This window comes from Balaenoptera borealis, assembly GCF_965194805.1.
Source record: "Balaenoptera borealis genome assembly, chromosome: 3".
Lineage (NCBI taxonomy): Eukaryota > Metazoa > Chordata > Mammalia > Artiodactyla > Balaenopteridae > Balaenoptera > Balaenoptera borealis.
Window position 1 is genome coordinate 14,434,260 of NC_138866.1, and position 27,036 is coordinate 14,461,295.

The 27,036-nt window shown below is 43.1% G+C and overlaps 1 protein-coding gene and 1 long non-coding RNA gene across 7 annotated transcripts in view; one reads left to right on the plus strand and one right to left on the minus strand.

Moving 5' to 3' along the window:
- Nucleotides 1–19,037, minus strand: part of LOC309624946 — a 436,224-nt gene extending 417,187 nt beyond the window's left edge. Inside the window, exon 1 of the long non-coding RNA XR_014242252.1 lies at nucleotides 11,020–19,037. This is a non-coding gene — a long non-coding RNA (uncharacterized lncRNA). The remainder of the gene's footprint in view (nucleotides 1–11,019) is intronic.
- Nucleotides 1–27,036, plus strand: part of FOXN3 (forkhead box N3) — a 407,081-nt gene that overhangs the window by 210,695 nt on the left and 169,350 nt on the right. For all 6 annotated transcript variants that reach the window (XM_082383725.1, XM_082383724.1, XM_082383728.1 and 3 more), the window contains one exon: nucleotides 10,691–10,827. In XM_082383725.1, the coding sequence (XP_082239851.1) occupies nucleotides 10,691–10,827 (137 nt within the window). The remainder of the gene's footprint in view (nucleotides 1–10,690; nucleotides 10,828–27,036) is intronic.

The window sequence follows — 27,036 nt, forward strand, 5'->3', positions numbered from 1 at the left end:
AATTTGCTTATGCAGTTTTAACTTTAAGGTTGTAGATGTGATGCAAACAACTGTTATTTATAAATTTTAAAACGGAATATATCCACATTCCAAACAACTTTATCACGTACCGTCCTGTTTTATGTATTTATATATAACCTGTTTTATATCCGGTGACAAATAAAACCTTGTAAATTTGCTCATCCTTGTTTCTGTAATAAAGTTATTAGCAGTTAAGTGGTCATGTAGAATTTATTTATCTAGCCATATATCCTCTGTGTATGTGTATGAGAGAGAGAGAGAGAGAGAGTGGGAGGACTGTTTGATGCCACAATATCTTGATTTCATTTGAGTAGTAATTTCACTCTTTGAAGTGGCGTAGCACGGCTGGTATTACAAGTATATAAAACCACCAGCTTTTTAAATTTCCTGTGTGTTTTGGGAGTGTATGAAGTTTTTGTAAACTTCTCTGTGTCTGTATTTCTTCTCAGCTTGCCTAGGCTAATACTGTGAGGTTTCAGAAAGGGAAGAATAGTTGACTCTTATTTGCTAAAGGGCCCCAAAGGACAGATTGGTGAAACTAATTGGGAGAATCCCAAGATTTAGTTGGATAAAAGCAGTGATTTTAAAGATGCCAATTCTTTGACTTTCTGACTTGGAGTATCAGGGTGCGTGTGTGCGTGCCTGTGTGTGTGTGTGTGTGTGTGTTCCCTTTTCTTTATTAGAACTTACCAGCGTAGAGTTTGACAGTATTTTTTTTTTTAATTTTTATTTTATTTTATCTATTTATTTTATTTTTGCTTGTGTTGGGTCTTCGTTTCTGTGCGAGGGCTTTCTCCAGTTGCAGCAAGCGGGGGCCACTCTTCATCGCGGTGCGCGGGCCTCTCACTATTGCGGCCTCTCTTGTTGCGGAGCACGGGCTCCAGACGCGCAGGCTCAGTAGCTGTGGCTCACGGGCTTAGTTGCTCCGTGGCATGTGGGATCTTCCCAGACCAGGGCTCGAACCCGTGTCCCCTGCATTAGCAGGCAGATTCTCAACCACTGCGCCACCAGGGAAGCCCAAGTTTGACAGTATTTTTAAGTAAATGTCTTTTAGGTGTTTTGGTGATCATTTTATTATTGATTGTTGTTAGTGCACTAGCTCTTGACTGCCTGTGGTAGTTGGAAAACAGTAGTCTAGAGAGTACCAAAAATAACTCATTTCAACCCAAACAAACACTTGCTGGCTTTGCCAGCCTCCATGAGTTGATGTGCTTCAGTTTCCCTCCCTTTGGCCTCTCCGAACCCCCGGTGGAAATTAGAGTGATGGGAGGGGTGGAGGTCAGCATCAGAGTGAGTGAGAGAGGAGAGATTCCTGTAGAGCAAGAGCCATTGGTTGTAAACTCCAATCAACTGGTGTCCTTCTGCCATTCCCACCCCGACCCAGCTTCACCTGCCAGGTTTGTCCTAGAGATCAGTTTGGTTTTAGGCAGATCTTGGGGCTATTTTGGTTTTATTTAGGTGTTAATGCAAGGAAATGATTGACTTTTCCTGCACGGATTAAACACACGCACAATCTGTCCAGCTTCTCCACTGGAGGTGAAGCATTTTCCTTGTGCCTGAAAAGTTCCTTCCCCACCTATGCCACCTGCATTCCCTCGTCCCCATCTCCATGGATGCTTGGTGAAGGGAGGGAGGCTTTCAGAGACAGCCGAGGCACGCTTGTGGAAAAGCCTCATTATAGAGCTCATGTGTCTGAATGTTGTACAAGTGACACGTTGATCTTGATTTCCATCTTCCTAGCTTTTAGAATACATCTGTAAAATAATAGCAAGATGATTGCGGGATTGGAGGAGATTTGTGTATCTGATATTCAGAAGATGCAATGTTAGTGAGTTCGAAATAGTCAGAGGCTGTGAATCTCAAGGGCTCTGTGTCCAGCTCCCGATGCCCACAAGCTGGGCTGGTCCTCCAGGTGGTGGGGCTGCCCTCCCCGCCTGCAGGGCCGCTCCCCGGAATGAAGCTAGACTGAGGCCCACCAGGCCAGGGTCTTGAGAGAGGGATTCCTGTCTGGACCAGGTATGTACTTTATCTCTTCCATTCCTCCTTCTGCTTTTGGAAAACAAGCAAGCAAAAAAACTATTTAGAAAGCAAAGTGGGACATTTAAAACACTGCAAACAGTTTGGGAAATCCAAGTGTCTGATGTGATTTCTTTTTTTTTTTTTTTTTTTTTTTTAATTTTTATTTTTGGCTGTGTTGGGTCTTCGTTTCTGAGCGAGGGCTTTCTCCAGTTGCGGCGAGTGGGGGCCACTCTTCATCGCGGCGCGCGGGCCTCTCACTATCGCGGCCTCTCCCGTTGCGGAGGACAGGCTCCAGACGCGCAGGCTCAGTAGTTGTGGCTCACGGGCCCAGTTGCTCCGCGGCATGTGGGATCCTCCCAGACCAGGGCTCGAACCCGTGTCCCCTGCATTGGCAGGCGGATTCTCAACCCCTGCGCCACCTGGGAAGCCGTGATTTCTTTTTAAAAATATCTTTCTTCTGGAGTAGTTGTCTATTTTGTTATGATGTTTCTAGAAAAAAATTATTTGTGATCAGTTTTGTTCTTTTTCCCTCTCTCCTCCTCTGTTTCATGTATTTGGCTAATTTTTCAGATCCTTTTCTTTTCTTTACTTTCTTTTCTCTTTTTTTTGGCTGTACCCACTTGCGGGATCTTAGTTCCCTGACCAGGGATCGAACCCATGCCCCCTGCATTGGAAGCGTGGATTCCTAACCACTGGACCGCGAGGGAATTCCCCAGATCCTTTTCTTAACAGTTTTAAAATTTAAAAATCCCCCTTGGTGTTTTTAGATTATAAATTATAGAATTTTAGGACAAAAAGGGCCTTTAGGAATCACTCACTTGCTAAGCATCTTGTTGTGGTATGACGTTACTGGCACTTGTTAGAATAACTTTTCTCTGTTTTATTTGTTTTTTCCAGTGTCACCCAACTTCTCCTGTGACTTCCTTTGACAGGAAGTAGAATTAAATTGAGTGTCTTTTTCACGCTGGGTATGGTGTTAGGCGCATTCTATATGTTATCACCTTTAAGCCCAACAAGACTGGGAGAAGCCTGTTTTACCTCTAGTATGTAGGTGAAGAAACTGGCAGTCAGAGAGGACAAGAGGTTTATTCCTGGTAACACCACAGTAGGGCAGTGGTGTAGACAAGAGCCACACAGGCGGATCCCTTTGTTGCTTGGGAGCCATATGCGGGGTTGCATTCTGGAATTCTCCCTGGGAAGCCCTGGCATTGCCTCTTGCCCCCTCACTGGTCAGAGTCAGTGAGGAGTGTTTGCCTCTCACCCACTGCTTGTCACTGTTGACAGTCCCAGGGGCATGAACCTCAGAAAGCCAGACTCTGTCCTGGGGCTTTGATGGGAAAGTAAGAGGAGGGATGGGGAGAGCACAGTCTCCAAGGGGCTACAGTTTCTAGCGGGGGCAGCCTGGGGTAGGGGGGTAGCTGGAGGGGGCGTGGGCATTGGGTGGGTCCGTAGGAGGAGCTGGCCTGACAGAATATGTGTGTGTGTGTGTGTGTGTGTGTGTGTGTGTGTTGTGTGCTTGTGTGTGTGTATGTGCACAAGTGCGAGGTTTCAGCACCTTTCTCCCCCGCAGGACTCATCCTTTCCCTCCTCTGCCAACCTACACTGCATTGGCCAGCTTGTGCAGTCCTTTATAGTTGTGTATTGTTTGTCTTCCTCTGGAGGTTCTGCACCCTAAAAAATGGACCCTGCCTTGCGTCATGGTTACAGGTGTTGTTAAATGGCCTGCTTCAAAATGAGGCACAACAGCGTTATTCCCTAAGTCAGCTGTCTCCCCACCCTGCACCAGGGCAGCGTGGAGGGTAGGGCCTCTCCACTCAGGAGGGGGCAGGTTTAAGGTCTGAAGGGTAGGGACCTCCCTTGGGAAGTACTGGGTTGCCGCGGGGTCCTGGCACCCAGGGGCCTCGATGCACAAAGAAGCGACTGAAAGCGAGACGCGTCCTCAGTATCCCTCCTGGCATCACTCCAGTGCCCACGTCTTTGCTTTGTTCTGTTTTGATCCTTTCATTTCTACCTTAGTACGTCTGATATAAAATGCTTCCTTTGGACCAAGGAAAGTACCATCAGACAGTGGAAAACAAATAGCCATGTGTGATTTTTTTTTTTTTTAAGATGAAATTTGCATAATTTCACACTTTGGCAAGTATTCCCCCTCACAGGGCAGGGCCTGCATGTTTTGGAGCTTGATGTCAAGGAAAGCTGGCTATTTAATATTCTACCATCATGATCAGGAGAGCAATGTTTGTGGAGCTTTTATTATGTGCCACGCGTAGGATTATCTCATTTAATCCTTGCAACAGTCCTGTGAATCAGGTATTATTATATCACTCCCATTTTATAGATGAGGAAGTTGAAGCTCAGAGGAGTTAAGTAACTTGCCCAAAGTGCCCAGAACAGAAAAATGGCAGTGTTGGGAAGCTAGGAAGGAGATGGGGAATTGAAGGTACGTGTATACTAAGTAATCTGTAGTAAGTAACACATTCTCAAAGCATAGAGTTAGGAGCCCGTGGGATGATTTAGTCTGGCCACCTAATTTATAGATGAGAAACTGAGACCCAGAGAGGGAAGGTGAACTGGACCTACACATTGACTTTCAGAAGCAGTGGTGTTAGGTGCAGATCAACAAATACTAATACGTGTACTCATCACTGATGGGCATACTTACTCCAGTGAGTGTCCGTACCTCTTCCCTCCCGCATCCCCGCAGATGGGCCCCTTTCCTGCCTTGGAGCATTTGACTTAGATCATCATTGGCATCCCCTCCCCAATCCCACAGGACCCAGCCCAACTCTCTTAGCGCCTGAAGACTCCCCTTACCTGGTTTTAGGTTCCCAAACTACAGGAGCTCTGAGTCTGAACCCTGGGTTCAAGTGCAGAAGCTGTAGAGAGGGACCAGCCAACGGTGGCCTGTGTTTTTGTAAATAAAATATCATGGAAGCACAGCCGTGTCTGTTCATTTACATCTGTGGTTGCTTTTGTTCTGCAGTGGCAGAGGTGAATAGTTGCAACAGGGACCGTGTGGCCTACAAAGACTAAAAAAATTTTTTTTTTTTTGGCTGCGTCGTGTGGCTTGTGGGATCTTAGTTCCCCGACCAGGAATTGAACCCGTGCCCCCTGCTGTGGAAGTGCCAACTCCTAACCACTGGACCGCCAGGGAATTCCCAACAAAGACGAAAATATTTACTCTGATCCTTTAAGAAAATGTTTACCAGTGCCTGCTGTAGAAGAATCAGTTAAACCTCTAAAGCCAGACCACCTCAGATCTACCTTTCTGTGTTCCTAAGCTTTTGCTACAAAGTTTGGGGTCAGTGAGGGGACAGCAGAGGGAAGGGAGTGGCATATGTCCAGCAAGTTCCTTCAAGTACCTTAATCAGTAGCTCTTAATACAAAGACTCAAAGGTTGTATGTTCACCTGAGCACTGGATTTCCCCCCGCCTCCCTATCTTTGACCTAGTTACTCAAATCAAACCATTATTCTTCTCTTTTCTTTACCTGCCACTTCTAATCCATCGCCAGGTCCCATTGCTTCTCCAGATTACATCGCGAAGCTGCCCTCCCTTCTACGTCACTGCTGCCACCTGGTCACTTCGGGCCTGGGCTGTGGCATCAGCTCTTCACAGATCCCGGCAGGTCCTCTTCCGCTCCCAACCCTTTTATTTTTCACACAGCAGCAAGTTCCTGTCTTCCAACTCACCACTCTCTTTATTTCCTTCACAGCAGGCAGTACAGTCTGTCATGATCTTGCTTATTTATTTCTTGACTGACTTACCGTCTTCTTCCCCCTCCAGAATCCAAGCTTCAAGAGAGCAGTTGCCTTATTGTATTGTTTTGTATTCACTAATGTACCCCCATGGTACCTGGCATGCAGTGGGTACCATATGGGTGAGGGAATGGAAGAGGGTGGGTGGTGTTGGAAACATCCGTGGAAATGGCATATCAGAAACATCAAAAGGGATTGTTTGGAACTGACGTGTACACACTGCTATATTTAAAATGGATAACAAACAAGGACCTAGTGTAGGCACAGGGAACTCTGCTCAATATTATGTAACAACCTAAAAGAATTTGAAAAAGAATAGATACATGTATATGTAGAACTGAATCACTTTGCAGTGCACCTGAAACTAACGCAGCATTGTTAATCATTATACTCCAGTACAAAATGAAGAGTTAAAAAAAAGGGGGGGGGGCATTGTTTCAGAGTCACCACAAACATGTATCCAGCTCCCTGCTCCATTTTGCCAGGGGTCCTGCCTCATTAACCCCCATCCCCAAGCATGGTCCCTCCCCTGCGAATTGGGGGTCACACTGAGGGAGTCCTCCGTTACAGCTGGGAAAGGGCTTTATCCCTCAGAAGTGACGAGAAGGAAGAAAATGGAAACCATTGCTCTAGAACAGTGTTTACCACCCTTTTTGGACCCAGATCCCCAGTAAGAAGTGTATGTTGCTTTGTGATCCACTGTACGCCAACACGCAGGTGTACTCACACACACATTTCACAAAATATTACTTTAGTACAGATGCTTTCTAAGCTGTTCTATTTGGTTCTAGTCTGTTCCATGAAGGCAGTGCTGGTTGTGACCCATTACATTGACTGCATGCCCCATTAATGTATCATGGCCCACATTCTGTAAACAATGTTTTAAAATACGGTTTATCCTCAGGGACAACCTAGTAAAGAGACCCGCAGTAAAGGCCCGATGTTCGGCAGACTGACCAGTGCTGCCGTGAGGGTCTGCAGAGCTCCGGGAACAGGGAGAAATTCATGGGCTGCCAGGGATGCCCCTGGATCCAGACCTCTCAGGGAAAAGCAAGTTATCCTTAGAAGTTAGATTTAAGATTTAATTTAGTGGTTATTCTTATCTCTCTCTTTCTTTAAAACCCTTCTCACTAATCAGTTCTTCCTACAATATAGGTTCTCCTGGTCTCTTTTTCCTGCTATGTATTGATGTTTTCATTGCTAACAAGGAATTGTCTATTATTCCCCAGGTGCTTTTTAATTAAAACAACTACAACAACTTGGCTTCATCCGTATGTTTTCACTCCCTTTTCCTTTTCACATTAGTTTTCTCAAACTCTGTGTGTGTGCGCACGCGCCCGTGTTCACATAAGAAAGATCTTCCTTCACCTCTCCCTTCCTACACAGACATGTTTTTGTCTTAAATATATATATTTATAAATATAAAATATATAAAAACATATTTGTAAATATGCATTTTATATATTATATATTTATAAATATAGAAAATATGTATATTTATATATTTTATAAAAATATTTTACCTACATAAATATATATAAATATTTTTCAAAGATGAAAATGTGTCTATGAATAGAAATCTTTCTTCCCTTATTAGTTTGAATTCCCTAACATTTAATGGTGCATGATCCTCACAGTTATTATTGTTAAAAAAAAGAAATCCATATTCTTTAGATGAGATGCAGATAATTCTAGAAGCTCTGACCCTCAAACTTATTACACGACTCTAATCAAATTACACCCTTTTCTCCCCGTTATGGGCGTTACATGTAATTTTTCCTGCCGAATAAACTTGAGCATTCTCTACTCTGCATAGTTCCATTTTAAAAGTTTTCAAGTCAACCTTTTTACTATTCTGAACTGTTGCATGAGACCAAGGAGAATGCTTGCAAATAAGATGCGGTGCCAGCCTCTTTCATGCTCCTTCCAAGCTCTGCCTAGAGCTCTCCACTGGAAAATCATTGGAGGGATTTGAGGGATCTACAGTGTCCCCATAGGTGTGTCCTGAAGATGCTTTTTTGGCTTATTTTTTTCTCTGGAAATTCTGAGTGTGAGATACTGAAGTTAGTGTTTGGTCTGTGAAAATCTATCACAGTTCCAGACCACGCTCACCGTAAAATGCAGAACTGATCAAGGTAGGAACCGTGATGATCCCAAGCTCAGGCACATGCCTGCAGTGAACAGATACTGTGAGCGTGTGCTGACCAAGTTTGGAATTAAACCTTAGCTTGGTGATCATTTTGCGAAGACCAGGGCAAAGGAACACTTCTAGTAGGCAAGTCAGAATTGGCTTCCTGAGCAAGGGAGGAGTAACATGGAGTGAGGGGTTCATAGAAGGGTGATGGGGGGGGTGGGGTGGAAATAAAGTGGGGCGTCTTAGAAAGTAAGAAAGTTCTCCAGAGCGCCCTTGCTGAGCCGGGACCAATGGCACTCCAGTAGATTAATTCTTAGTCCTCACGTGGAAGGTCCACTTGCTGGAGGCCCCACCCACTGCCTCTGTTGGAATTTGGTGATTCTTTCATGATGGGAAAATCAGATACGGAAAGCATGGTCCAGCCAGCTTTGCCTTCTTTCTTCTGTCCAAAAGGAGCTGTTCGCGATCCCCTCCGCCCTCTGCCATTTATCGAATGCCTGTACGTTCTCCACTGTTCTAGGTGTTTCCTCTCATGCTGGACCGCACACCCGTCTCTAAGGGGGTCCTTATTTTGCTGCTGAGGAAGCCTGGACTTTCTACGGGACCCTGACTTGCCCAAGGCCACACAGGAAACATCTGTCTGGCTTTAGAAGTCCCGTTCTTACTATAGGTCGGCCTGCCTCTTGTACCTGGATCACTTACCTTGTGATCCTCCCTGCACCCCAATCCTGCGGGGTTTTCCCCTTTTTCTTTTGGTAAATAGTAGTGTAGTATAATAAACAAGATGTTAAGGATTAGGAGAAACCGCCTTCTTGGCTTATTGTTATTTCCCTTCATTTGTTTGTCATATTTTTATTCCCTGTAAGATTAAACGGCCCCACCCTGAAAGCCACCTTGATGGAAACAGAAGCCCCGTGTGGTTCCCAGAACCAGGGTAATCTCATTGCAGAAACGTTTGGGTTGCACGTGGGCCCTGGCCCTCCAACTAGCTAGTTGGGAGCCTCGTCTTCAAGGGGGTTAGAAAGAGAGTCCCCCTGGCACAGGGCTCGACAGGGAGCCTTTGATAGACTCAGGCCAGGACCCCTGCTGCCGAGATGACTGGCTTTTGTGGTTTGCTTTACGTTATCCAGATTTGGCAGTTACTGGTCTTCCCCCACGCCTCTCAGCATCTTGGCTTTTGCTTTCTTCTAAAAAGTGTGCTGCACAGCTTTTCTCCAAAGGACAGAATGGAAGGTCCAGGGCTGATCATTGGTGGCCTGCCTGCTTTACCCGGAAAGTGTCATTAGTCCCCCTTCCGGGCTTGAAAATGTACGCATGGAAGGAAAGACCACATAAGGGCGTTGAATTTTCCAAGGTTGAAATCTTTCATTTCTTTAAACATCCGGGTGGTTAAACTGGGAGCTTTGGTGTTTAGCCCAGGCAGGTTGGCCTGACGGGGACTGTGTTTGGGGTCAGGCCTGCACTTGGGGGGCGGGTGGGGGGAGCAGAGGCTCCAGCCCCGGACCTTGGCTTTGAGCAATTCCCTGTGCTGAGTGCACGGTGGTGTTGATAGTAAAGAATTTTAAGGGGTTCTGTGAGTAGGTTTGTAAGTAAACTATCTGGTAAGCTGATGACTGAAATACAAATTTTTAAAACTTTAAAGATTTTAGGAATAATTTATTTTTAGTTCTCCTTCTAAGGGATTTTCTTGGACTTTGCCCCCCGCATAATAGTTAAATGATTTTCTTGTTTGCTTTCTAAATCTTCCTGTAGTATAATAGTTGTGAAAATTAGAGAGTCGCTGGCTGGAAGCATGGGGTGGGTGTGGGTTTATATAATTTGACTTCTTTTCTCTCCAAATCAGTAAATGTTTACAAATGACCGTATCAAACAGCTTGGGTACATTCGGTCACTTGAAAGCGAGCAGTCAGAACTGACTGCCCATCAGCCTGCCGCCAGATCCAGCGGGCCTCAGGGGCAGGTCTTACCATTTGTTTTATAAAATGCTGCGTGCCCAGAACGAAAGCGTCCAACTGAAAGTGGGCCTCCAAGCAAGTCTCCCTCTTTCCATGGAACCAGTTTGATAAAATTTGTATTTTAAAGTTTCTGACTTCTGAAGATTCAGGTCTGGAGCAAAATCCAGAATGGAGGATATCAAAAAATAAGTACTGGATTCTGGCTAAGGTTTACCACTGCTGCCTGAGTTCTTTTGTTTCTTGGGGAAGGTCATTACAGAATTCCATTTGAAGCTTACAGGTCATTCTTTTGTTAAGCAGGAAAAAACAAGTGGATTACTTCTCTGCTTTTGTAAAGTGGCACTGATGTAATATGGTTTGAAAGCATAACCCTCGAATTTTTAAAGCAGAGACAGAGTTTTGAGGGTGTCTCTGCCCTCTTTTTCTCTCAACCCTTGATACCTGACAAATTTAAAACTCACTTTTTAAAGGGAATACCTATGTTTTTCAAAGTTGACACTGAAAAATAATAAGGGAACTGAGGGTTTTGGTCAGTAGGGTATGAAAATTACAATATTATTGTAGCAACATCACCTGGAAATAACATATTCATTTTGTTAAACTTAATGTGAATACACAGAAGCGCATTGCCTGGTGTCCTGTTGTCAGAGGACAATAGTACAGTAGTTAAGGCTGGCAGACAGTTAACAAAGAAGTGAGAGGCTTTTCAGAATAAGTAACTATGATGAGAGTTATGCATCTACTTACTGCACAGTAGGTACTGTCTCTATATTAATCACTTTTGTATTTTATCATTCTTTGCAGAGTATCGGGAAAGGGTCATTGTGGTGCATAGACCCAGAGTATAGACAAAATCTAATTCAGGCTTTGAAAAAGACACCTTATCACCCACACTCGAATGTGTTCAATACACCTCCCGCCTCTCCTCAGGCATATCAAAGGTAAGCCATTCAGACTTTTTTTGTTTTGGGGTTTGTTTGTTTGTTGTCTACTGAAGTTGCATTATGTTGGCAGAGACAGGCACTGAAACTAATTTAATAGGCTGTGTGATTATAAAAATAACTGTAGATAAATGAGAAAGAAGTTAAGTATTCTTGGAGGCATATCCAATTGTTTTTTTCTGCAAACCTTACCGCTTCTGCTGCTTGGGACGAATGTGTCTCCTTCCAGAAGGCTTCGTGGTGGGTGAAATAATGTCTTCCTGGGGAGAAACATTTACAAAGGAAAGTTGACAGCTTTAACATCTCAGAGTGTGGCCGTTTGCAGGGATGAGAGTCCAGGAGTGAGTCGGGTAAGCGATTCCAACTTCCCATCCTCCAAGCCAGAGTGTCTCCAGGTGTTTCACTGAAGGATGCACAGAGCTGTTGCCATTCCCCGTCTCCATGTAGACGGTGCTCCAGAGTGATCGTTTTGTTGTGGTTACTTGGTGTTTGCCTCTTCAAGGAAAACAGCAAAGAACAGTAGAGACTAGGATTGCCCCTCACACGCCCATTTGTTTTGAGACAGTGAGGTCACGGGTGCCATTTTTACAGAGATAGAATTGGAGGGGAGGATATGCAACCTGTCACTTTAAAAAAAATAGGTTACTGTTAGAGTCTAAAAAAATAGCCATATAAAACAGAACCAATTTTTAAAATTGATTTTCTCTTGCATAGTGTTTTGGTTTGAAATCTATCCCTCAACTCTACAAAAAAAATTTTGTTTTCTTTAATGCACAGAAATGTTTCTATTGTCACCACTCAGTTAAGAGAATGATCCTTGGACTACAAGTTTATGTCACTGAGGAAAGGCGTGAATTCATAGATGTCGGTAGTTTCACAGTCTGTGTCGTTGCAGATTCTTTCCCTAGTCTGGTGTTTGTTCTGCAGAAGGGAGCACAAAGTGAGCCTCTGAAACAGCATTAATGAAGTTCTTGTGCATCTCAGTTAAGAAGCATTCCGTCAGAGGCCTTAGACAATCAGTCTTCAGCAAGAGACGGGGAGGAACAGCTGGGCTCTCTGAGAAGACTGCTGTATGTCTGCCTTCGCTAGGCGATTAGCGTGATGGTAGCCATAGCAACTGCAGCATCTCCATAGTAACACGTAGCCGAGACAGGTGCAGTTGCATCACAAGGCTGTTTGTTGCCTGGCAAAAGGACAGGCCATTAGTACTTAGATATGGGCTGTTGCCTTAGAAACAAATAACCCTACATAGCAACTACAGTTGGTTTGAAAGATTTGGGGGCAAAAAAGGTTGTAGCAGCTTTTGTCTATGTTCATAAAAATCAGTGGAAGCATACTTTATTGGAAATGACAACTTGAGGTCATATAGCTGTAGGAGATAAAATGGGATTTTCCAAAACAGCCCAGCCAGCACTGTAGAAATGTCCAGAAGGGCAGAGCCATATGCTTGGTTTTCTCTTTGTGGCCGTAACCACTCCTGAAATGGGAGAAAACTGGGTTTGGAGTGGAGACTTACTGATATACAGGGTTGATGGGGGGGGGGGGGATGACCCTCATTATTGGAATAATTCCCAGATTCTCATGTTCCTTTGTCATTCTGCTCCCCTCACCCTCCACACCCCACAGAAAACCCTTCACTCTCCTCCCAGTTTGTACCTCGGAAATATTTCATATCCATTTGCTTCTAAGAAGTTAAGAACATAAGTGTTATTCACTGGGTCGTATCACTGGTTCATTTAGACCAGTATTTTGTTGCCAAACGCGACCCCAAGGGAAACACAGTAATTATTTAATAATTTGAAGGATTATAGTAGAGCTCTAGAGGTTGCAAGAGGAATGCATACTCAGGCGAGAGGCTTTCTGAGCTGGCCTAAGCCTAATGACTTCATTTGATTTGTTAATATCGGAATAAAAATGCAGATGAACTGGAACTTTTGTAATGAAAATAATTTCCAGACGAAAACTTCAGATCTCAGTCTGTCACATCCAGTTCCTCTTCTCCCAGGTGACTGAGGGGAAAAAAAAAAGTTTCTGCCTCTACCCATGCGGTAGCTCAGATTTCACCTCCGTAAAGGTTACTGGATGTGGAGTGAGAAGACAGACCAGATTTTAGCCTGCCTCTTCCATGTCTTAACTCTAAGAACAGGTCACTTTCTCTTTCCCGGGGACTATAGTTCCTTCATCTGAAAGCTTAGAGTTTGCTTCAGTATCCTCTAGTGTGTAAAATTGTACTAAGGGTCCTAAATGCTGGATGATTGTATAATATTCGTGTAGCTGACAGTGATGTAGTCAGTTCGGTTCTAAGCCATCGGGCCACTTGTGGACGTGACTTAGGGAAGGTGGAAGTGGGACAAAGCGAGTCATTAAACAGGGACCACAAATGATGACCTGACACGATCTGGCTGGGTCCTCTGTGATGCAGGGAATCACCTGTCTGCCCCGCAGGATGGCTGTGAGGGGCACCTGGGAAGTGCTTGGATTTCACAGAGCTGGTACTTAGCATGCTGAAGATGGTGATTATACTAGATGGTGGTTATTGCTAGTACTTGCAGGTGTGCTTGGCAAGTAGTGCTCTGAGCCAAGCTGCAGGTGGCTGGAAACTCTGCAGGGAAAATGAAGCATCTGAAAACACTGACCCCCAAACCTTGTTCACGTCCAAATATGATGCTCAGTACTGCCACACGGAGACTTGTGCCTCTGTTTTCCAGTATACCCTTTTGAATATTTGTTACACGCACCACTGTGATCTCTGCCGTCATCTTCACTGTGTGCTGCACTTTGTTCTTCCTGTGTGCCGTGTCCAAATTTCCCTTTTTTATAAGGACATCGGTTATACTGGATTAGGGGACTACCCTATTCAGTATGATCTAATCTTAACTAATTACATCTCCAATGACTCTATTCCCAAATAATATCACATTCTGAGGTACTGGTAACCAGGACTTTAATGTGAATTTTTTTTGTGTGTGTTGGAGGGGGAACACAAAATTCATCCCATCACAACCCTTTTCTTAAGTAAGGTATTTCACTAATAAAAATATGGAGAAGCAGAAAGTAAGGCAGTGTTCAGAAAACAAGGATGTAAAAAGCATACCAGAGCCAACCTGAATTTGCTCCAAGTGGCCAAAGCTGGGACAATATGAACAACAAATAAATAACATAGCATTGGGATATAACCCCAAATATAAAATACATCTGTGAATCCATACTGATATAAGTAAATGCTCAAATAAATAAATGAGAGTAGAGACAAATTTCCCATACGGAAGAATTCTAAATAATTTATGTAGGTATTCTTCCATTCAAGGAATGGGAGTTTAACTCCCCACCCCTTGAGTGGCTGCACTTAATGACTTACTTCCAAAGAGCAGAGTGTGGAAAGGGGGTGGAAAAGAAAGTTTACGGTGGAAAACCTGGCAAACACTCCCTTGGCCAGGTGATCAAAGCTAACAGCATCTGTGATGTGAAGTTGACAAGATGTACCTGTGATAACAATGTCAAGAAATTATCACTTCACCTTTGCTGTCCTCCTCCCCCAAATCCCTAACTTCTCTGTAATCAGAGAAAAACATTAGACAAGGTTTTGTCCCCAAGGTTGGGGGGGACATTCTTCAAAATACCTGACTAATTGTCTTCAAAGCTGTCAGGTCATCAAAAACAAGGAAAGTCTGAGAAACTGTTACAGACCAGAGGAGGCTACGAAGACATGGTGAGACATGGTGACTAAATGGGTAGTGGGATCTCTTGGATAGGTTCCTGGAACAGAAAAAGGACATGAGGGAAAAACTAGTGAAATAGGAATAAAGTGTGCAGTTCAGTTAATAGCAACGTATCAGTGTTGGTTCCTTAGTTGTGACAAATGTACCATAGTAACCTAAGATGTTAACTGTGGGCAAACTGAGTGTAGGGTCTGTGAGAACTCTCTGCACTGTCTCTGTAACTTTTCTGTTAAAGAAAAAGCAGTCCCCGATGCACAGACTAGTTGAGTTTATCAGTTTAAAATAACCACGTCCCTTTTGTTGTAATGGAAAGTAAAAATCACTGCGTCGCTGAGCAGTTTGCCCGACCCATTTGGAGTCTGTCTCTATCATGTTACAAGACAACTGGAGAGCTGATGGTGATCAGGAGCTCTTGCTTTTACCTCATTCCCCCTAGGATCTGCTGAGCCGTACAAGGGGCTTGGCTGTAAGTTGGCTCTTACAGTTCTTGGAACTCTATTTCTGTGAAATGGCGCTCAACTGTGCTTGGTAGGGTCCCCGAGGCCAAGCTGCCCATGCCAAAACAACTTCTTTTTGTTCCCAGCTTTTGCCAGTGTGACCTTCAGACTCTAGGTCTGGAAAGAGGAGAGAGGATGGTGTAGTTGGGTTTCTTGCCCATACGTCTTCAGAAAAGTCCTATTATCTGGTTTAATGGTTTTGTTGCCTATGCCCCTCTTTCTTGGACGTGGGATTTCTCATGAATGGATATGCATATTTTAATGCTTTTGATATAGATATTGCCAATTTGCCTTCCAATTTTAGACTCTGTTCCAATCTACACTCCCACCAACTTTTTAGGAATTTTCCCTTTTCTAATCTCTCTCCATGTCTGATGGTTAAATAAACAGCTCCCCAGTGGGTGACCTTGGCTTTTATAATTTTGATACTTTATAGTGGGGGCCCTTAAACTTGACAATACTCAATTCATACCCCTTAAATAGTGGGCACCCCAAAACAATGTTTATGACAACAGATTGTTTTCAAAAGTTATGTATAGGGTCTTATGTAGCAACCCCTCTGGGATAGGCACCAATCCAAAATCAGTTTACAGAAAAAAAGTTTCAATCATCTCTCACCATAGGCGGGAACAGGTTTTACGATGAATCAAACAGGATGGTTTATAGAGAGCTTCCTGGATGATCATTTTTTCAGAGAAGGGAAATTTAGTAAAATATACCTAATTTGGGAGCCAGAGCCACTATAGTTTTATGCTTCCTTGGTACCGCCAAAGAAATCTCAGCATCTTATATGCCTCTGGTTTATGTGATGGGGCAGCCATGGTTGGGCTTTAGAGGAACATAAACCCTGATTGAGGGGACTTCTGTTCCCCAATGCACCTTTCACTTTTTGCTTAAATATCTTTAAAAATAATGACAACGTATTTTATATTTTATATAAAGTATTGTAGCCTAACATGTACAAAGTTAGAAAAATCCATAAGACTTTTATTTGCTGATCTACGTCTGAAAATTTATTTTTTGGATGACGTTAAAGTTTACAGAGTCAAAACATTTGAAGAAAGTTTCTGTCGCTCTCACCTATTTTTTTTTTTTTAAAAAGAAAATTCCGAACATTTAAGCTTATCATTTAGCTCCTTATGTTTCTTTTTGCTTCTTCAGAGCAGTTTAATGAGCCGCAAAATATACGTTAATGACCTCTCCAAAGGTTTTGGCCTTTCAGATATTGAGGGTCTTAATGAAAATGGCTGATTTTAGTGCTGCCTCACCAAAAGGTTTTATTTTTATCCTGCCTGCTGCCCTATTCATGTGCTTTGAGCTTATTCTTTATAATTTTTAAAAATGCCTACATAGCAGAACAATACTGCTAAGGATATAGAAATTGTACAGAGTGGTCAGTATATATTTGAATTAAGGAAATCATCAGGGATTCCTCACCAGGTAAGTAAGCATTGGCCGAAGGAAAGACCTGATGATGGCAGATGGGGGATTGCGTTGGGAGGAGGTAGGGAAGGTGGGGTGTTTAGGGAACTCATCCTTTTAGACAATTAAAAGATTAGAAAATCCTTACAATGTTAAGCTTGTTAACATAACCATGTTAATTCCCCCACTAAAATGCTGAATTTGTACACAGGAAGGAATAGCTTATTCATTGCTTGGATAGCATCCAATAATTTTTTAACTTATAAGACATCTTTCATTCCAGTTATTCAAAGTGGTATGCATTTAATTGTTGGCAGAAGAACTGGAAAGCCACAATAAAATCAGTTTTAACTTGTATTAAAGGAGTTTGTTAGATTGTTGTGTCATTTCAACTTTTAATTCAGTCAAGCATAAAGAATGAATGTGAGGATTTAGATTAGTTACATCATTATTACACATTACACTCCTTATATTTACTTGTAAGCGACATATTTGATGGAAACCATGAATAGTTTTTTAAAAGCTCCTCATATTCAATACACTTACTTGTGTAAGTGTAGTTTAAAAGGGTGAGGTATTAGGTATTTTGAAAGCATATGCGTTAAACTGCAACATTATGCTTAATTTTTTAAAGGACAATATTCTTTTAAATTTTAAAAATCTTTTAAAATCAGTGTGAAGCTTCACTGTGCTAAATATATTGAAGGATGTGCTAAATTAATGTGGTAAAATGAATATGGGATTGAATGACAAGATTTTCTAATAATAGTACTTTGAAGTACAAACTTTGTTTTGTTAAAAAATTGGAGGAGACATCATAGAAAAGGCTTACAATTGTAGGGGTTCACTCTTATATATAAAAAACAATGCTCATTTACAGTGTGAGCTTTAAAAATCCATTAGTTAGCTATGATTTTCTTTGCATATCAAATCATATTGTCTATTGACTTCCATTCTATTTTCTGAGTTGGTCTCGGAATATTTTTAATCTCAGCATTTTGCCTGCAATATGCTGTCCATTGTACATTTCATCTTCATTTCATCCTCTGTTATTTTATTTAAATGGAAAATAGTCTCTGTTATCTTTGAGCTCTTATATACTAGGTGTATCGTATGAATATAGTGCCCAGTCATCCAATTTCATCCTGTTTTCACACTCACTTTGAAAGTTGAATGTTTAAGCAGCCGGGCTGATTATATCTATTTTACTCCGGTGCGGAGTGAAACTCATGGCCAAGAGAGAGCCAAGTTGAGTTCTTTTTCATCCTCTGAACTCTTGGGGTGCCCTCAGTCCCTGGTTGGTATTCTGTCAGCAGAAGTGTTAGGATCTCTTTAAATCTGCTACTGATAAATTTCTGTTGATCTAACTACTGAGATAATGGATAACAAAGGGGTTCTGTGTCCTTGATTCCTGGTTAGAAAGTTGAAGTGTTGATGGACTCAGCAGGAGTCCGGGGTCTTTACCGGTTTGCTTCCTGTTTATTTGCATCTCCAAATAACCATCGGAGGACCTGGCAGATTCCTGGTCAGAGCATCTTAGGGGCCGACCTGCATTCTTCATGTTTGTCAACCCCCTCACCTTCTCAGAGGGGGAGAAATTGATCTATATGTTAGAAATATGAAAGAGCTGTCAAAAACGCATGAAATCAGTGATGTACAACATGAGACAACAGACTGCACACTCTGTTTTGCAGCAGGGTAAAATCGGCAAATTTTTAAAAAAATTTTTATTGGAGTATATTTGCTTTACGATGTTGTGTTAGTTTCTACTGTACAGCAAAGTGAATCAGCCACATATATATCTCCCCTCTTTTTTGGATTTCCTTCACATTTAGGGCACCACAGAACGTTGAGTACAGTTCCCTATATAGTAGGTTCTCATTAGTTATCTAAAAATCGGCAAATTTTTCATCACAATAGAAAATTAAAACCAACCACTACCATTTCTAAGACTCCTCTTTCTCCAACTTCTGGTTACACTAAACACTCCTGGATTCTATAGACTAAAAAGGAGGGGGATTAAGAAGTAGAGGCCTAATATAATTAGATTAGACAGTAGAACCCATCATTCATAAAAGATTTGAGGAAGGTAGAATGGAGGTGGGGAGAATTCATGTACTATAAGTGCGTCAGCTGTGAATTAATGTTGGTCAAAAGTGTACTGTAAGTAGTTTCAGGTTATATTAATAAAAGGTGAGTATTTGAACAAGTGATATGATGACCAGTAATTCCCACTTTCAGTGTAGACCAGACCTCACTGTGATGTTTCTGACCAGGTGGGAGGGGGACTTTAAGATAATGAGAAAAGCGGTGAGGCTGGTGGAAGAGCTGGAAATGTGTGGAAGAAGGTGAGGCTGGTGGAAGAGCTGTTTGGGTGGATGGGTAAGTGTTTGGGTGGGTAAGTGTTTGGGTGGATGGGTAAGTGTTTGGGTGGGTAAGTGTTTGGGTGGATGGGTAAGTGTTTGGGTGGGTAACGTTTGGGTGGATGGGTAACTGTGTGGGTAAGTGTTTGGGTGGATGGGTAACTGTTTGGGTGGATGGGTAAGTGTTTGGATGGGTAAATGTTTGGGTGGGTGGATAAGTGTTTGGGTGGGTGGGTAACTGTTTGGGTGGGTAAGTGTTTGGGTGGATGGGTAACTGTTTGGGTGGATGGGTAACTGTTTGGGTGGGTAAGTGTTTGGGTGGATGGGTAACTGTTTGGGTGGGTAAGTGTTTGGGTGGGTGGGTAAGTGTTTGGGTGGATGGGTAACTGTTTGGGTGGGTGGGTAACTGTTTGGGTGGGTAAGTGTTTGGGTGGGTGGGTAACTGTTTGGGTGGGTAAGTGTTTGGGTGGATGGGTAACTGTTTGGGTGGATGGGTAACTGTTTGGGTGGGTAACTGTTTGGGTGGATGGGTAACTGTTTGGGTGGATGGGTAAGTGTTTGGGTGGGTGGGTAACTGTTTGGGTGGGTAAGTGTTTGGGTGGATGGGTAACTGTTTGGGTGGGTAAGTGTTTGGGTGGGTGGGTAACTGGGTGGGTAAGTGTTTGGGTGGGTGGGTAACTGTTTGGGTGGGTAAGTGTTTGGGTGGGTGGGTAACTGTTTGGGTGGGTAAGTGTTGGGTAGTGTGTGAACCAGCTACTCTTGGGATGCTAGTCAAGTTGAGATGACCAGCTGCCAGGGTCCCTTGAAGCTGGGAGAATTGCAAGGTCACCCCTTCCAGCTCTTGCAATGTTCTGTTTCTAAGTCTGTTGAGCTGCCAGCACAGGAGAGTAATGGAATATCACTTGGTAGCGCGGTGTTTGTAGTTCTCCAAGCCCACAGTGTAGGTTGGAAACAAAACACAGGGAAGATATGCATGGCTTTGTTACTCAGAAATGAGAGGTCAGATTCTTCTCTTGAAATTGTTAAGTCCAGATTTCAAGGCCGTAATGGGACTAATTTAGTTACTCTTCATTCTGTGTCACCCAGTATTTTGATTCCTGCCCTATAATTACCTCTCTTGTTTTAGTGACACTTCTTTGCATTTCCTTCCGTGTGAAGAAAATTATCACTGCGGTGTTTTGCCAAGCAGAAGATCATTTCCAAAAGCTGTCCATCAAATCATCCAGACCTTCCCCCTATTGTTTATCCACTGAATTAACGAGAGCAACACCCACCCTTTGTATAAATCTCTGTGGCAGAGCCAAACTGGTGTCCTTATTCTGTGGTATCACATGTTTTGGGCTGGTCTCTGGTCACATTCTTAACCTTTCGTTTTTTCTTACGTAAGGGCCACATCGCGTTATTTGTCAAACCATCTTTGAGACTCTGCTGTGTATGTGAAAGGTGCAGGAAGAGTGTGAGAAGCGTCACACGTTAATCCCACATTAATTGCTAACTCTTGCTGATTTTTCGTTCAACTGGAGACAGCATCCATAAACCCTTTAGACACATTTTTTAATCCTTATCTTCTTAGATTGAGTTGCTTAATCACAATAGTCCAAGTAGAGACATGTATACGGTGTGTTTATCTACTTTTAAATGGAAGGTTTTGGTCAAAGTCTGTTAACCACCCATATCTCTCTAACACACTTAGTACCCCGCCCCACAAACACACACCACCCCCCCACCCCCATCTAGCTTGACAAGAAAAAAAGTGAGTGGAAAAAAAAACATTCAGAGGAAACAAGTAGAAGAAGTTTAGTGGCTTTCTCTTCCTACTCCTCCTCTTCCTCCCCTCCCCTCCCCCTCCCCTGTCCTCCTCTTCCTCCACCCTCCCCTCCCCCTCCCCTTTCCTCCTCTTCCTCCACCCCTCCCCCTCCCCTTTCCTCCTCTTCTTCCACCCTCCCCTCCTCCTCCCCTTTCCTCCTCTTCCTCCACCCTCCCCCTCCCCTTTCCTCCTCTTCCTCCACCCTCCCCTCCTCCTCCCCTTTCCTCCTCTTCCTCCCCTCCCCCTCTTCCTCTTCCTCTTCCTCTTTCTTCTCTTCTCCCTGTCCCTTTCCCTCTGCAATTGTGGGACTTTCAGTGAAAGGATTTTTTTTAATGATAAAGAGAGCAGAGTTTAGTATCTTAGGATTCCTTTGACCTAGAAATTGACTCCCTCCTCCCCCCACCATTTCCTTTTCTGCTTATAGAGAAATTGAGGAACATAGAGAGATTCCCCCCCTTTTAAACTTTTCAGCAGAAAACCACTGGAAGTGGGTGTTCTGATGGGCTTTGGTGAGTTCCTCTGGCCCACAGCCCCCTGCCTGGTCTCATGTCCGCCCACACTTGCTGGGGAGTGGACCCTAGCTGGTCCTGCAGGCGGATGGACGGGTGCAGCAGCTGTGACGTCCTCAGGAGGAAGAGGCAAGTCTGGAACAACAGTAAGAAAGCAGAAAAATGAAAAAGAGCTAAAGATCTTAAGGTCTCAGAGTTGGGTGCTGGCATCCCCGACCCTCCCCACCTGTCAGAATCCTGCCCTGTGGTAGACCAGAAGTCACACAAGGCGACTTGTCTCTGATGAGCTTTGGTGCCCTTGGGCAGGTCCTTCTGCTTCCCTGGGCCTCAGCTCCTCATGTGCAACAAGGCACATCAGGGAGCACAGCCTGAGAACCCCACTTGACCATCCCCAGGCTCCCTCCCAGCTCCTGCAAGCTGAGCACCATCAAACCAGGCCTAGAGCAAATCCCAGTACGTCTCAGAAAGATGCGGGTTAGAACCTTGCCTGGGCCACTCCCTATCTGTGTGACCTTGGCCAAGTTACATTTTGTCATTCCTGTTGTGGCATAAGAATACCTATCTTGGGACTTCCCTGGCGGTCCAGTGGATAAGACTCTGAGCTTCCACTGCAGGGGACGTGGGTTCGATCCCTGGTTGGGGAACTAAGAAACTAAGGTCCCTAATGCTGCGTGGCGTGGCCAAAAAAAAAGAAGAAAAAAAAGAATACCTGTCTCAAAGGGGTGCCATGGGTATTAAATTAAGTAAAGGGCTGTATCAAATGCATTTGTGCCTGGCCCATGGAAAATCAATGCATTTTAATTTCTCCTTCTTCACCTTCGCAAGACTCTCTTTTGGTAATTGTATAGTCTTGTTTTTACACATGCTGCATACCAATTTGGCCCCTAAATATTGGTTTGCATTGTAAGGCATCTTTTTATATATTATCTTCCGTAGTTTCCACTAGATTTAAGATCTGTGAAAACCAGGATTCTTTTAGAGTTCTCTTTCCCTGTGCTTTAACCCTGCATACAGGTGTTATTCAATAGATATTTATCAATGATTTCCCTTAGATAGCAGAGTGCAGATTATGAGAATAGTGCAAAACAGATTCTTCTAGTTGCTCAGGGATGCCCCGGAATAATTGTAATGCCCTCCCTCCCTTTACTGTTATGAGGCAAGGGACATATGGGGGGGTGGGGCAGCTCACTCTGTATCCCTTCCCTCTGACGATAATTTAGCGGGTTTGCAGTGTTGGTGTCTCTGGCCTTCCATCTCCTTCCCCATCTGTCTGCCAAGGCCCTGGTGTACCTCTGGGTATCACAAAGCCTGACTCTTTGGACCGGGTCATTCTTGAAGCCTAAGAGACCCATCAGGTGACTCTGTGATGGAAAGGTTATAAATTCCAGGCTGTTGACTCCAAGGCACCAAATGTTGTCAGAGGACTAAACATTTTGCGGCTGCCATAGAAAATTCAAATGCGTGTAAGGTGGTGCCAGCCAGGAATTGCTCTCGCTTTGTCTCATTCATTATTCCTTTGAAAAGAAGCCTCCCTCTGCTCCTTACTGAAAGGAAACTTCCTCTGAACACTTACTGCAGAACAGAGCACTTGAAAGGTAAGGCACTTGGGCTCCCCCTTCCCTAATCATAATGGGAAAAGTTTTCACCGCAGGTTGGCCAAAACACTCAATTGTGTGCATTCTCTACCAGATACATAATCCGTGTTTAAATCTCTTGGCAGTAACTCATTAGTTTTTCCCCCTACATTCTTTTCTTCTTTGATGAGAACAAAGCCCGTCTCCCCCCTGCTCTAGATCTTGCTTCTTTCTCCCAGGAAATCTCACTGTTTCCCTTTCATCCCTCAAGAAGAAAGTCACCCAAATGTTATCCCTCCCTCCCTGCTAAAAGATGATCTTGATTCTTTGTACGTGAAAATCTGTTTTCAGAACTCACAAATAGGTGATACCACAGGCCCTGAATTCTGCAGGAGGTGTTCTGGCCATAGATCATGGCCTGACTCTGAGGACCCCCTCACTTGAGCAGTGCCTCCTTCAAGCTCTGTAATGGGCTGTTCTTGAGAAAGGCAGGGTGGGGCATATGGTAACTCCAATGGAATTTTATTATTTAAGCCCTTTGAAGTTCCCTCTTTCTAACCCCTCTTACCCTCCCCTCTTAGATGCGGAATATTCTGTCATCACTGCTGTTGAAGTCAAAGTTATAGGAGAACCACCGTGAATTTCTCTAATACAGCTCTTTGATGCAGAGTCAAACAAAAATCTCTTTCCACCTGATATTCCAAACTTCTACGAAAAAACTATGTAGTGGATGTGAGCTCTTTAGCACTATAGGATTACAGGCAGACCTTGGAGATATTGTGGGTTTGGTTCCAGACCACTGCAATAAAGGGAATATCACAATAAAGTGAGTCATAGGAATTTCTGGTTTCCCGGTGCATATAAAAGTTATATTTGTATTCTGCTGTTGTCTAGTAAGTGTGCAATAGCATTATGTCTAAAAACAATGTATATACCTTAACTTAAAAGTTCTTTACTGATTAAAAAATACTATCATCTGAGTCTTCAGTGAGTCATAGTATGTATGAACATCAAAATCACTGATTACAGATCACCATAACAAATATAATAATAATGAGAAAGTTTGAAATATTGTGAGAATTACCAAAATGTGACACAGAGACACAAAGTGAGCAGATGCTTTTGGAAAAATGGCACTGATAGATTTGCTCAATTCAGGGTTGCCACAAACCTTCAATCTGTAAAAAATGCAATTATCTGCGACATGCAATCACGTGAAGCGCAATAAAATAAAGTATGCCTATATAAAGAATTTAAAATTTAATTAGTTCCTCCTGCATTGAACCCTAAATCAAGACAGAAAACCAAGCATTTATTGAGCATCTACTATGTACCAGGCTTGGTATTAACAGACATCATGTATGCAATGTGTCTTAATTCTTATAAGAATCTGATGAGATTGATTTGATCACTGTTTTACATTTTAGAGAACTGAGGCTGAGAGAGGCAGTCCTGTGCCTGCCAATGGCAGGTCACCCAGGTCACTCGTAAACGACTGAGCTGGGACTTGAGCCGGCAGTCTCTCCCTATTGTGACTCCAGAGACTCAGCTCTTCCCACCTTAACTTGGCACCTTGTCGTCACTTCCTTCTATGGAAATATTCTCCAGTATCTGATAGTTGGAGAGGTGAGCCTGGGAAAGGAAGACTGGCACATCAGTTTTTATTTTTAATTTATTTTATTTATTTATTATTTTTGGCTGTGCTGGGTCTTCGTTGCTGCACGTAGGCTTTCTCTAGTTGCGGCGAGCGGGGGCTACTCTTCGTTGCGGTGCACAGGCTTCTCATTGCAGTGGCTTCTCTTGTTGCAGAGCATGGGCTCTAGGTGCGCGGGCTTCAGCAGTTGTGGCGTGTGGGCTCAGTAGTTGTGGCTTGCGGGGTCTAAAGCACAGGCTCAGTAGTTGTGATGCACGGGCTTAGTTGCTCCATGGCACATGGGATCTTCCCGGACCAGGGCTCAAACCCATGTCCCCTGCATTGGCAGGTGGATTCTTAACCACTGCGCCACCAGGGAAGCCCTGGCACATTGCTTTTTAAAAGGCATTTTCAGTTCTGTAGGGTAATGAGGGTGGGACAGATGGAGGTGAGAGCAGTTCAGAGGCCCCTGCAGTAGATCACATCTTTGGAGATGAAGGTCTGAAACAGCTTGCAAGGAGGGAACAAAGACAGTTGGAGGGAGATCCCTGGGGCTTGGTGGGGAGCGGGGTGGAGAGGCAGCTGAGAGTATCCTGACTCGTGCGCATGGAGGAGGGCACCGCAGAGGGAAACGGGGAGGGAAGTGAGTCAGGGCCGTGGGGGTGTGTGTGTGTGTGTGTGTGTGTGTGTGTGTGCGTGCAGGCTCCATGCTTGTGTAAGGATCGCTTCTGTTTTAGACAAAATAGAAAAGTAAATGTAGATGTGAGGTGGGGGAGAATCATGCAATATTTCCTCAAACTTGTGACTTGAGTTTTATGATTTGGGAGATTATTTATACTGACTGTTTAATAAGAATAAAGAAATTCAACATTCTCAATATAAAAGGTCTTGCCTTGGGGAGTTCCCTGGTGGTCCAGTGGTTAGGACTCCACGCTCTCACTGCCAAGGGCCCGGGTTCGATCCCTGGTCAGGGAACTAAGATCCCACGTGCTGTGCGGTGTGGCCAAAAAAAAGAGAAAAAAAAGAAAAGAAAAGCAAATCAGTGCCTGCCATATGTTCAATTTCAGTAGAAACAAATTAAAATTTAAAAAAAAAGGACTTGCCTTGCCGATGAATTCCGTTCTCAGAGATCATTAAGGTTTTGTTTTTTCCTCTAAGCTTGCTTAAATACTCTTATCATCTTTGGGAATAAATGGCCACACAGCCATCTTTCTAATCATTTTTTATGTGTAATTAAAAAAAATACGTTTGTGGGGAGAGCTGACAAGAGCTAACTACCCTTTGGGGTTAAGTTTTTTTGGTCATGGCTGTTAAAGCAATATATTGTGTAAACATTCTTTAAAAAAAACTAATTATTGGTGCGAACCTCCAATATGTATGAACCCAGTAAATATTTGTGAAATCAAATGAATAAATGTGATTAGCATCCTTTATTTGATATTGAAATCATAAAATGGATGAAAGACACAGAATTAACTTTATTTCGGTACAGAATAAGCAAGTGAAGATTCTTCTGAAAATACCGGGCTAATTCTGGTTGACCCACATATATACAAATTAAACTGTAAATAACTATCAAAATAGTGCCGTGAAAGTGTATAGTTGCTAAGGCAAGACTTAGATTGTTGAAAATGATAAAGCTCTCCTGGTCACTTTGGCTTATATGTGCCAAGTTGAGTGGACTACTTGGGTGGCAAAATGCAACAAGTAAGGACATTTTCAGTAATATAAAAAGGTGTAGGAATGATAACTAAATTTGAGAGAATCAATTGATGTTAATGTGCTAGACCATTGAGCTGTTTTGCAATTAGTCCTGGAAGATGTAGTTTTAACGAAGTCTCTAGATCAGCATTAAGGGAACAAGAGGTGGGGTGTCAGAATCACTAGAGGGAATTCAAAAAAATTATATAGGCTCTTGATGGTGCAGGGGGCTGTGTGTGTTGGGGGAACTTTTGCTGTGAACATAAAACTTCTCTAAAAAATACAGTCTATTATTTTCTGTCAAACGTTTATGTGAATAGATGAATGGCATGACTCTGGGGAGTCAGATATAGCATCTCTGTGAAGGGTGCTTGTCTCCCTCTATAGTGTGCGCCAGGAAAATCATGCTGAGAATTACTGTCCCATGTCATAGAAAGTGGGGCAGAAAAGAACCTAAAACCACCCAGTTTAGTTTCCCCAAATGGGTACTACAGTGAACAGTTTCCAGAGATGTTAGGGCTTTCCTATTGAACATGGGTGGAGTTTTCCATGGCCAATAAATTTGGGAAATGCAGCTCATGATAACTTTGTAGTGAGCTAATTCAGATCTTTTCCCACACTTTATTAGACAGATACTTTTTTGGGGGGGCACACTTATCAACATATTCCAAGGAACACCAATTTGGGAAAAAGTAATCTAAAATAAGGGTGTTTCAAAGCATGAGTTGCCACTCGCTAATGTGTTGTGAAATCAATGTAGGGCTTACAACCATTCTTTTTTTTTTTTTTTTTTATGAAAAATAATAGAATAGAAAACACCAGAGTGGGTTGCACATAGGAGGGTAAATGTTATTTTGTGAAACTTTCGTTTCAGTTATGTATGTGGGTTTGTGTAAACTCAGTCATAATGAAAACTCTATTCCTTACTATAGATGATGGCCAAAAATATTTTGGAGATCACTGGCCCAATTCAGTTCCTCAGTT